The following is a 13,275-nucleotide window of genomic DNA, read 5'->3' as shown; positions in this document are numbered from 1 at the left end:
ATCACGGAATTAAGAAGACATTGAGTCACCTACTACAAAGATTTTACTGGATAGGTATGAGGCGAGATGTGGAATAATGGTGCAGAACATGCAGTACATGTAGTGCTAAAAGGAGACCCAAGCATAAAGGACGCCCACCTTACGAAGAGTTGCCTGAGAATGTGTCAGAGTTTGTGAAAGTGTTATTGGAAAGAATGGATGATATTCACCATCAAGTGCGTTCGAATTTGAAAACGCCTGCTGATTCGATGAAGCTATCTTATGATAAGAGATCTACTGAAGTCAGCTTTGAACCAGGAGACAAGGTGTGGTTGTATAATCCCAGGAAGACCAAAGGGAAGTCTCCTAAGTTGTCTTCTCCATGGGAAGGCCCATATGACATAGTGGATCGTCTCTCAGACGTGACTTTCCGGATAAAATGTGGTCGGCGAGGTAAACCAAAAGTGTTGCATGCCAACAGGCTTTGGCATTATCACAGTCCAGGACATTTCAGTTGGGATAAAGTGAACAACAGAACAAATGATGCTGCTGCAGACGTGTCACCTGAAAAAGCCAACGTTGAAGAAGAAACTCTACTCAGTTTTGAGAAGAGAAATGGTGAAGCTCTTGATGAAGTTACTACCACTGATGTGACTGTTACCGACGATAGGACATTTCCTGATGAAGCAGATGAACCGCATATGAAGCAGAAGCCAATGAGACGGAGACCAGTACAGAAGAAGATACGTCTCATAAAATTAAGAGACTTTGTTGAATTGTAATTTTGTGTTTGTAATTCTGTACATTTAATTAAGTTATTGTTCATTGTTATTGGTTCATTGTAAGTGGCTATTGTTCGTGACGAACAATACTAAATAGGGGGCAGTGTTGCGTCAGCGAGGTCACGTAACTAGTATCACGTCCTTCTAGAAATATCCCGTTCCTTCATGAATGCTCTAGCGTTTACTAGATATGTGTTAGTCTTGTATATATAAGACGGTCACAACGTGATGGGAGAAAGTGTGTGTAATTGAACTGCAGAGAGAGAGAATATTGTTGAGCACGTGAGACGTTCGTTGAGAATTAAAGCGTTTGTTATAGCGCGACTGTTAAAATTAAGTGTATCGCAAAATTATATTCAGAAAGAATAAACCAGTTTTATTTAAGAAAGGACTTGTGTTGCTAAAGTTTCGTCGGAACGAAGTTACGGAAAATTATCTAACGAACGGAAACGTAACAATATGTTATGCAAAAACTGCATAGACTTAGCATAAGCGATTTTTTTCAAATTCTGCATTAAAATGAGAAGGTAGAAAGTGAACGGTATGCCTGTATCCCATTTGTGGTTGCAAAACAGAATGTCTAGGTCGTAAAAATTAAGTTCCTTTTGCCCTAGCTGCCTATTGTCCTGGGTTTTTTCACTTGTAGTATCATATACACTCTCTCGTGGGATAGATTTCTGTAAGATTGAACTTACTAAGTTGAAGTGGACAGTGATATTTTCCATAGGCAGGTTGGGGCGATACTTCATGGTTTCAACTTGGCTTACGATGGGAATGACCACCAGTCACATGGATATCGCACACTTCCTTAAAATAGTAGTATGATTATTTTGTGTATATAATGCTTTGTTTCTTAATATGGTATAGTTCTTCAGGTTTCAACCATTATTTATTAGACACAGTTCTCTGAAAATTCCTGAGAGATCCAATACACTCCAGTAAGGGCACCATCCTTACTAACCATATATTTTGATTGTTTTGGAATAACATTTGTTTTTCTTGTCCTTCTGTGTCAACTCTCTTTCTTTATTTATAACTCAATCAAAAGTCAAGAAATATAGTTTAAATTTCCCTACCATTTTCTATCAAGCTTGCTGTTATTCTGCTAAAGTTATTCAATTGTTCTAAAGTGTTACCTGAAAATACCAAAGGGGTATTAGTTGGAAAGTACATTTAATAAGCAAAGATCTCGCATCTAAATATTGAAATAGAATGTAGTTATTTGACAATAATACATTATGGCTTTTCAGTCTTACAAATAAACTTACCTTAACAGTAATAATGAACAGTTGATCCTTAATTAGACATGTATATATTTTTTCCTGCCCCCCAGTGGCACAGCGGTATGTCTGCGGACTTACAACGCTAGAATCCGGGTTTCGATACCCGTGGTGAGCAGAGCACAGATAGCCCATTGTGTAGCTTTGTGCTTAATTACAACTAAACAAGCATTTTTTCCCAATTAACTCCATAAGCCCGAGGGACGCTGCCAGCGTTCGGCCGAAAATCCCGATTTACTCATCGGATGGTAATAGACATTCATGTCTCTTTGGCTGAACACTAATCCAAACTATGTTATTATCCTCCTTATATAAATAGACCGGAAATATTATATGGTAATAACTATTAGGACATCATGAAAATAATTCCAGCAAGACGCGCATACAAATATGGATTTAAATAGTTATTTTTTGTTGAATATAGTGTTTAATTCACCAATACCTCTTCTTTAAATTCAAATTGTAACAATGATTTTTTTTTCTGTGATTAATTTTCCAGAGAGTGAAAAACCGATCCCACAATTCTTTGCAAGATCAAATGTGGTGTGACACTTAGGTTCATACTCTTATTTTGAGTAGTCGAGTAAATGTTGTATGTCGGTTTTCAGATTTTTGTACATGGGTAATGGTATTTGGACAGCAAATTATATTGTTGGAGTACCCAAAGAACTTTGGAACCCATGAAAAAATCTCATGTCCATTTATAGTGTGTTACATAAATATATTTTTTCCAGTGTAAATTAATTCACCGTGCAGCCAACTATTGAACTATGACTATGCCCATTTTGAGTTTATTAGTGACGTTATAATTGTTAGTATTAATCTTAAAGTATTAGAAACAATTTTATTGTTTCAAAAATCATAAAAGTCAACATCGTGGAAAGTTGTAATAAAAATAAGCCAACAACAGTATAAGAAATTATAACTTATGCAGAGTTACATTCAGTCAATGTGAAAATGAAGAAGCAGTTTCTTAGAGTCAAACAGATTGCAGATCAGACCTTTCTCCGGTAAGTTTTAGTCGATAGCTTTAAAAATTAAATAATTGAAAAGTTCTCTGATTTTTTCTTACGTGTTAAAATGCGTAAAATGGACTTGTGTTTATAGACCTAGATTACTTGTAGCCTTTACAAACTGTTAGTGTTAGTGAGTGATATTGTTACTAATGTTTGCATCTTACCCAGAATTCTAACTGGTTATGTTCTTAATCATTTAATGTTTTAACTTAACTGTTAACAGTGTTGTTACTTCTCTGTTCTAAGTGCTAAACTCAGACTCAATTAAACTGTTTATTCTTTAAACTATTAGCATTTATAAAATGTGATACTTCTTTCAAGCAGAAGACAATACTAATAGTAATAGTAATATCCTGTTAACAGTAACAGTGTTACAATAAGGATTTGAGAAGGCTATTTTTTATCAGCACTTAACTGATCAATGTTTGAAACTGCTACAGACAGAAGGGAAAAAAATGTTGCATTTACTTTAGGTGAATTATATTATTACTACTACTGGTACTAGTAGATTTGTAGTTAAATACACATCATAAGACGTTAATGTCTCGTAAGCCATGCCGATTGACATGGTAGTTTTTGTTGATGAGTGGTGTCACATTTTCGCCAGTTGAAATGAAATTAATATACAATCTACGGTCTAGGCTATGTGTCAGGTAAGTGACAAAAATTAACAAAAGCAGATCTATAACTTGAATTTTGCACTATAGGCTTTAGACACTTTTTTTTTTCTCCTTAACTTGCAGTAATTGTATCTGTATGTGTGTGGTGTGTGGCTGCTTTGTATTTCTAGTGAGTAGAATTTTTAGCCATGGTATAGCAGCTTATAGAATGGCTTAATTTTTTTCAAGTACAAACTTATAGATCATATCGCTATCTTTTGACCATTTTGAAATCTAATTACAGTCACGTTGAGGAATCCCTCTTGTTTGATTTAAAATATGAAGAAAATGATAAGTTGTTTTGGACACAAACTTTAGTCCATTTAGTTAAAGATTTAGTAATAGAAGAAGGGAAGAGTTGAAGTTTTCTGTCCGTTTTGTTAACTTCTCATACAAAACAACAAAAACTAATAACTAAAAAGCTGCTTCCACATAATTTTTAAACCATCTTAAAGTTAGCTCCACAAATCTGTGTTTAACACAATCTTTAAGGAATCAGGTTCCCTCTAATTCTTCTGTACTAAAGAGAAAGTAAGGCCTAAACTATAAGCTTGTAGCATTAATTTTTTAAAATGACAATCTAGAACTTTATTTTTTTTTCACCACAACTAATAACAGTCTGAATATTAGTTTTTTGAACAAATGTATCAAAACCTTTCTCTCTTTTCACTGTGCCAATGCTTTTTTCAGAATCAGAAATGAGTGTTTTTTTTGGTTTTTTTCCAAATTTAAGTTCCCAAGTACAAAACTTTATGCTTTTCAAAATTAAAACAGAATTATATAAAGTAAGTTAGAAATATATATTATAAATTATAGATACAGGAAGTGATAGTTGTAAACAAATTTGGTAAAACCTTTCATGTATATTTTTTTTTGTTTATTTTTAATTAGAGAATTGTAATGTTCCTCAATTTCTCTGTAAACATAATGCCTCATCCAAAGAGTAATTTTTATTGTTCTTACATACCAATTTTCTGTGTGTTTTTGATTTGATCTAACTGTTTTTTCCCTGTATTTCTTATATTGCTGTTTGCTTAGACTCACTTTGGTACTATTTTCCATATTTTTGTTTGCTTGCTTGTTATCTCATTGTTAGTTGTACTGTAATATGTACATATATTTGTTTTTCATTCCTCCCTCTCTTTATATTATGTTGGGGTATTCCTATCTATTGTGTAGGGGTATGGATTTTTTGTTTTTGTTTAAAAGTTTAGGATATTTATTGTTTTTTGTGTGCATCAAAAGTAAGTAAAGCCAAAAAAAGTAACGTTAAATACTGAATTAAAATTGAATCATTCAAAACAAAAACTCAAAGAATTTTAAAAGTTAAAATCATTAAGTACATAATTATTCTGGTAAATTAGGGAGAATAATGAAGTTGAAACAAAAATAGCTATTTGAAAATGAAACCACAAAATAATGACTAACTCATAAAGAAACATTAATACATAAACTGAGTAAGTGATACTGAAATAATGAAACCAAACCATAAAGAAAATCAAGGAATATATACATGTAGAGAGTAATGTAGAAGTAATATTTAGACACGGAGTTACCAGAGAAGTTCTAATTTCCTGAAAATGTTATGATTTCTGTGTGGAAAAGCACAAGATGTCAAACATTTTATGTAAGTCATCTGAATGATGACATGTCTTCTAAAAATGGCATTAGAAGACAAACGTTAAAAGGGATAGAAAAAAAGAGAAACAAAAGCTGATAAAAAATTGACCCTTACCAAGAAAGGCAAGTTAAATCAATAACAAAGAAACATGTCTAGACAAGCAATATTCAGGAAATATTAAAAAAAAATGTATAGAAAGATACACAATTGAGAAAAGTTGCATTAAATTTGTTTGGTTGTTGTGAACTTGTTTTTAAATGATGCATCCTCTTTGTTTTGGCTTCTGTATCTAAGTAAGGATATTAACATACTGGAAAGGGTTCAGAGGAGGGCTACTAAGATGATTCAGAAGATGGAAGGGATATATTATGTGTATAAGGTAATATATCTTTTGTTTTCTTTTGAGAAAGAAAGGTAAGAGGTGATCTGATTAAAATTCAGCATCACATTGATCCAGGAAATGCACCATTTTGTTTCATTGAATAAAATATTTTCTGGAGGATCATGCCCCCTCCCCACCCCTAAAAGGTGATTGCCGCAGGTGTTCATAGCAATTTACCACACGTTAAAATTTAACTTTTAGAATAGTCTCACTCACACAGATTCTTGAAAGTTGGAAGCCCTAAAATATGTATAGATAAATTTATATAGATCAGTATAGTTAAGTATACATAGCTACATTAAGCTTCCTGCTTACTTGCTGCATTTAATTACCTTGATATAGTATGACTGCTCAGTATCATAGAGAGAAAATGAGTTTCGTATTTTGTAGTATCTAAACATTTCTCGGCACTAATACCCCGAGAAACATGAAAAAAAATTGTATTTACCTACACAGTTGATAATATTTATTAACTTGAACACTGAATAACTTATTATTTCATCATGTTTAATTGTGTTTTGAGATTCATCCCCATTTATTTATTCACTTTGTGGGTTCTTACATTTTTAAGTCGGGTTGGCATTAAAGAAAGTGCAATTAGTAAAAAAATAATGTATCTATCTGAACTTTAGTTATCTATGAAGGATACATACAGACACACAAGGTGTGTAAATAAAAGGTGCATTTAAAACAATACTGAAGACAAAATAATTAAATAAGGGCAGTACACTGTTATTAAAACTCAAAATTTGTTTATTTTTGGATATAATATTTATGGTTACAATGTTGTACCTGACGATGCCAGGTTAACCTGGTGAAACATTGTAACCAGAGAGGTATGTACTCTGTATATCCAAAAATAAACAAATTTTAAAATATTGAAGACAGTTTTAAGTAAGTAGTATTTTCAGCATAGGTTTGATCTTTTCAAGCCATGTACAGTGATATGAAATGTATGTCACCTAGAATTACTTTTGGTAGAGTCAAAATAGGGATTTGTACTAGCTTGCTGATAAGGTCCATGATGATGTACTGTAGCTATTGACTATTTGATCCCATTAGTTCAAGATGTAAAATGTTAAGCTGCAGCTTTAGATTTGTTTGCTAATATAGTGAGCATTTACAGTTTCTGTGTTATTAAATTATTTATATATATATATATATATAATGCATATAAATGGGCAAATATATGCCTGGACTTAGACACAACCCCCATAAAGTGCGTATAAAATTTTACCAGTAGAAAACTAGGTTTTTCAAATAAAACATATATCTAAAACATCGCTTTAAATAAGTCATGTTTTTTAATGTGTGGAATAAAATTTAATATCATGTGTATTGATTTTTGTTTTACTCCTTCACCTCGTATATAATATATGGATTGACTCCATAAAGACAACGATTGTATAGTGTACAAAGCATTGAGTATGTGCGCGTTACAGTCATCTAATGTTTATCTGTTATTAGCTGGTAATTAAACACCCCTACGACCTTTGCAGTATCTTATTTGGTATTCTACAAAAGGTTTGGGTGCCATATACCAAGCCATTTTTGTTGTAGGCTGACACAAGAATAATAATAGAAAGAAGAAGAATTATAAATGGGCCGTTTTGAGCAGATTTTCTTTTCCTCATAAGTCTAACACGGTGTTTTTTGTGCATTTTATATTTGTACAATCTTAGCAGTCAATAGTTAAGGTTTTAAAGTATTAAACTGAATCTTCACTGTTTAAGGTGCTTTTTACCAGAACGTTCTATTTGGGTTTTGTGCAATTCCTTGCGATCACTATTACGAACCATCATGATTGCAATTGTTGCTCCATCTTATCCTATTCTTTTCTGATGTTGTTTTTTAATTGACTTAATCCCTTTACTATGTATTTTAATTCCTCTCCACAAAATGTTAGAAATTTAGAAAACTTTTGTATCTAATATTTCAGCTTGTTTAATATAGCTTACTGAAGATGGAATATATACATTCCATATCAAATGTTTGTTGCCGTCGTACTATTTATCACAATTAAACTTCGATTCCCATATAAAAATTGTACTGCTTTATTATTGTTTTTTAACAACAGCATGCACATAATAGCGGCGGAATTTATGGTTGTTCATATTAGCATGGTCACAAACAACTTATCAAAAAAACTCGAACAAAAGTATTACGAAATCACTTGTTCTTTTCTAAGAGGTCGTTTCAACCGTGAAATTATGACATACTCTTTCGCTGAAACGTTTCTATTGGCCGAGACAAAAGTTTTTCGTTCTAACTTTTTAGAAAGGACGATGCGAGACTTGTATTTTTATTTACGATACGCGTTGAGAGGGATTTAAAAAGCTTCTAATTAGTGGATTAAAAGAAAGAAACATAGAACACCACAAACAACAAGAGGATGGTGATGACGTCACTGGGCGTTGTAAGTATTAACGCCTGATGCTACAGTGAATTTGGAGGCGTCTTCCTGTCTGACATACGCAATTTATGGCTTGTTAAAATACATGAATCCAATCTTCCTTTCCTTCCAGAACAGGAACAATATGATCACACAGTCTACGAAATGGGCCATCACTGAGTTCTTAGTTATATGTACACAAACAATGAAAATAAACGTTCTTATACAAGGACCAGACGAACAATTACCAACTCAATTGGACTTATTTTATGATATTTCTTATCTTTAACCTTTTATATTACACACAAAAGAATGACTTAGACTTGTCTTTCTAGCTCTTCGAAGCTCCTCGTTTTACTTTTGTATTACGTTATCTCATAACAATTAAGTGATTATCGGACAGCGAAGTCTTAGATAACAACACAGATTTAACTAGTGAGGTTATGTGGTAAAAGTGGTTTTATATCCTATTCTGCGGTCAGTAAAGCATCACCTTAATCATTATGATTCCAAAGATCAGGAAGGTGTAGAACTTAAAGAATAGATATACATGATTTAATGTGGTTGTGTGTATACACAAGTATAAGGATATATCTAAGAGTCTTGAAACATTATCAGTTCAATCAGATTTGTATGTGTAAACACATTATATAATATGTAGGGTATTTCGTAAATTAGAACTATTACACTTTACAGTGTAAAGAGATATTTTAGGTTTGTTCGAATTATGTTTTTAGTACTAGTACACAAACAGTGGTATATTGGTGGATGAAAGTATCCATGCGGTGGAGTACGATGGGAGCGCAACCTATATGTGGTTGAACCAATTTCGATTACGTTTCGTAATTTGGGTGGACCTTTGGTGATTCTCGTGAAACCAACAAAATAAGTGCTGCGCAAGGAACGGGTACTTTTGGTAGTTGTTAATACCCAGTGTTTCTCCAGTTAGAATCTCCAAGGGACGTGTTGTTTTTAAAATATACATTTTTGTATCTATCTATATTCCAAAAAAATTTAAGGTAAATTTTTGTAGTTGTTTTACAACGAAATAAATAACCGAGATAGAAGTCGATGTACAGGAGTGGTCAGAGTTGAGGTCTGACTGGACTAACTCGTGTGAAAGAGTTATGTTTTACCCATTTACTAGTATGCACCTCTGGCACTAATACGGTTTTTCATAGCCATGGTAATTGCATACCATATCTGATGATTGCGTTACAAGGGATTCTGTCACGCCAAACTATAATGTTGTATGATGAATTAGGTGTTGATTAAATAAAGTTCGAGATGTCCTAGAGTTTTTTTTTTTTGGGACACAGAGGAATACTTCTTGCTGATCTGTTTCGATTTGCCCGTGAAGAGTACGGGTGCCCAATGGGGTTGCTGCTAATTCCGGTGAACTTGACAAACAAACGAGCTATAAGGCCAATTGCAAGGCTAAAGTAGATCTAATGGGCCAGACTTGTAAAGTCCGTTTCTTATCGTTTGTTTAATGATAATGACTTCATTTACTATACTGAAGTTTATAGTGAATTCGTGGGGATTGGACTCTCAATTAATAACGTCCGTGTTGTTTAGTGGAGGTGATTTTCGTCAGCTAACACTGTCAAATTTCCGTTTTACTTATTTTTAAATTACCCCACTCTTCTTTATTGCTGTACAGTTCATAGTCCGGTTCATAAATAGTGAGATTTTCTTGAGGTATTTTTTCACCGGAAATTAAATGCTGACAATATTTCTATTAACGTATGTTGCATTGTAGGCAACTAAAGAAAGCGTTCTCAGAGGTCGAGACGTGCACGTTGTCCAGTGCGTTCTAGTATCGTTGTACGTTATCCAAAAGTGAGTACACTGAATGGTTTTTTACAGACATGAAAAGTTATAAGATAAGTTTAGAAGTAAAAAGACTTCATTCATTGAGATTAATGCAGTTTTTACCCGTACAGTTTAGATGTCCTCAATTTCATATTCCAAATTTATATAGAGGAATCTACGAGAAGTACAAATCAAAAACTAAAATAAGGTACAATTAGAGCTAAACATAATTATAAGAAAATCAGACGTAAAGATTTCTAATGCCTAATAATAACACCAAGGGTTAAAAAGTCCGGAAAACTACATTTGTGTGTTTGTTTTATAATTATGCTCTGTCGTGTGATTTTTTTAGTCAACGTACAATGACATAACAGTAGTGAATACGAATTCATTGATTTCGGATATTTTTTTACGAAATATGCTCCCACCCCTTATTGCACATGTTGCCGCCGTTACTGAATTAGTGTCGAATAGAAACAGCTGGGCTCCGTACTTCAGTCAGTAGTTTTGAAAAGTATTTCCCATTGTAAGTTATTAAAATGTTCGTCCAAATTTATGCATTTTTGCTTCTTTTATTAACCGTTAATTTGATTATTTCCAGTACTAATATGACCACTTGAAAGAAGTATTATATTTTCTAATTTGTTAACATATATCGACTTACAGTTGCCCTTGAGTGACCACACGGAACAATGTGGATGTTATCCAAAGTCAAAACTGAACAAAAAGGGTTTATTTATTTTTTTTAAAAACAACCACGCGTACAATGTCAGTTTTGTAAGTGTATGTATTACACGTTTTTAAGATGCACATGTTTGTTATACACTTGTTTATCTTATTTCGTACATGGTGTAATATACTTGTGAATTGGAGCTTAACTTCGTCATCGTTAAGCTTTTCGAGTTGAGTGGTGACCACTGAATTTCGAGCGTGACCTGTTGTTTATTTTATCAGATGTCATTTCAAAGTGGTTTAAATACTCTAACATCGTTTAACAGCCTCTTAAAATTAAAACGTTGTTTTAGGTAGAACAAACTGGTACGAAGTAAATCTGTGTTGAGCCTTTGAGTGGGCGACGTTTCTGCTTCTTAAAATCCACGTAATCTGTGCGCGTGATTAGTCGTCATTTGATTTATCTGGCCTGATGGTTAGGGCGCTCGACTCACGGCTTCGAATCCCCATCACTGAACCTTCTCACCCTTTCAGCCGTGGAGGCATTATAAAGTTATGACCAATTTCACTTTTCATTGGTAAAAGAGTAGCCCAAGAGTTGGCGGTGGGTGATGTTTACCAGCTGCTTTCCCTCAAGTCTCTCATTAGGGACGGCTAGCGCAACTAGCGTTCGTGTAGCTTTGCGCGAAATTCCGAACAAAACAAAAAAAATTACCTTCGGGACGTGAATTGTATTAAATTATGGTATATTATATTATATTTATGTTTTTAGCTTTTGCGTTATATTTCAAGAAAAACTTGAGATATGTAAAATATACTCATTAAAAGTGCAAGTAACTTCCAGAATCTTGATATTCAACTTCTTAACATCAGAAATATTTGTGAAGTTGAACTATTTTTGTAATTTACAACCATTACACCAACATTATCTTTGATTTTTCTACTCATCTAAGAACAATACTTGTGATCTTGACATTTCAAATTCAGAGTAGTGAAATAAAAATCGAGCTGGCTAAACATTTTAGCAGCTTTCATTAACGCGGCAAGTTACAACCAAAAGGTTGATAATGAAGTTTTTTAACCACGTGAATTCCGTACGTATGTATCATTCACAATAGGAATTGGAATTTTAAAAATATTAAAGTTTTACACGACACTGAATTATTATGCCACATTTGATCGAGGTCTAGTATTTATTATTCGAGTTGATCGGAGAGAAGTTTGGAAAGTGCTCTGTAGCCCCCAGATTGGCCAGTATCATCGGAGAACTGGTCATTCCTATTTTGTGTTATTCTTACATGTAGATTAATGGAGGCACGTGTAAACTCGTGAACTGGACCAAATGTATTTACATTACTTTTCTAATTAGAATTGTGGAATTCGGGCACTTTGAATGAAAACAGTTGCGTTTGTAACTTAAAAAAAGTTATTAGTAACTCGAACACTTTCGAAAAATGGCCTCTCTTGAAGAAAATACGACCCTTTAAAGCGGTTGTGTTTCTAGAATGAGTTTACATTGTTATTTATAGGCCCCATTTTTACCTTCTATTTAAATTATGTTTCCATCACTGCGAAGCTAAGAATAAGAAAAAATCTTGCATATGAACAGCGACACAAGCACGTAACCATACATGTAATTGATACTTGTTATTTTCACTTATAATTATTGCGGTTTAATTACCTTTGTTTTTATTTGCTTTAAATTGAAATTAAAAGCGTTAACTTTTATGTCATATATTAATTTAGTCAAGTTCTGTAGTACAATAGTGAAGTGTTCATGTTTATATGTAGTTTTAAACATGTATAGAAATATAGTTGTATAGCTTATCAGTCATTACCGACGTGCAGGTTTTATTGTTTGAGGAGAGATCGTTCAAAAAAAAAAAAACGAAGTGGAAAACCTTAGTAACATGTTTATGGATGAATATTTGAAACTAATAAATGTATTTTATATCAAATGAATCAACATCTGTGAATTTATTTTTGTGCTTAGCTAGCAGAGCGAAACAAGATTGGTGGTATCCGTAGAGTATAGTAGCAGGAATTTGTGGGTTTTTAACCTATATTTAGGTAACATATCCATCTTTAATTTGGATCGTGCAACTTCTCACGTCGAGGAAGTTATAATTAATCTGATTATATATATATATATATATATTCAAATATGTTAATGCCGGAGGAAACTATATGCTGTTTGGTGGTAATAGCTACGTGTTACGTTATCCCTGAATAAGGCTGTTAACCGGTTAGCGTAGAGGACGATGGCCGATCGAACTCACTACCGCAGGTGCATTTGACGATGAATTCGTTTACTTGCTCTTGCTGATTTCTAAGTTATTTTTTGTAACTTTTCAAAAACATAATTCGTAGATTCGTTTTTTTTAATGCAGTTAAGAAAAACAAGGTGCTTTTTAAAAGATGAGGAATTTAATAATTTCATTTATATAGCGTATTGAGTAACTTTATCAGGCAGGCGGTAGCACTATCTATGTAGGAATGGCTCGAATTGTTCATTGAAATTGTATTTTACGTATATCCATCTCCTCAATAGATCGTCAGAACTTGACAGTAGTATGTAGCGTTTCCTTTTGTAACACTATATATGTAATGACTGAGGCAAGTTCTGGGAATGTCTGTATCTTATCGTAGTAGTTGATACGATACGTATCTAGATACG

At 33.2% G+C, this 13,275-nt stretch overlaps 1 protein-coding gene across 1 annotated transcript in view; it reads left to right on the top strand.

The window, feature by feature from the left end:
- Window positions 1-2,599: 2,599 nt before the first annotated feature.
- The window catches only part of LOC106462007 (rho GTPase-activating protein 44-like), a 53,334-nt gene continuing 42,658 nt past the window's right edge, over window positions 2,600-13,275 (top strand). The window contains exon 1 of the mRNA XM_022389123.1: window positions 2,600-3,051. Within this exon, the coding sequence (XP_022244831.1) occupies window positions 2,999-3,051 (53 nt within the window). The 5' untranslated portion in view covers window positions 2,600-2,998. The remainder of the gene's footprint in view (window positions 3,052-13,275) is intronic.

This window comes from Limulus polyphemus, unplaced genomic scaffold (assembly GCF_000517525.1).
Source record: "Limulus polyphemus unplaced genomic scaffold, Limulus_polyphemus-2.1.2 Scaffold1074, whole genome shotgun sequence".
In the NCBI taxonomy this organism is placed as follows: Eukaryota; Metazoa; Arthropoda; class Merostomata; order Xiphosura; family Limulidae; genus Limulus; species Limulus polyphemus.
Note: the sequence above shows the minus strand (reverse complement) of the source record. Positions and strands in the feature narration are given on the sequence as shown.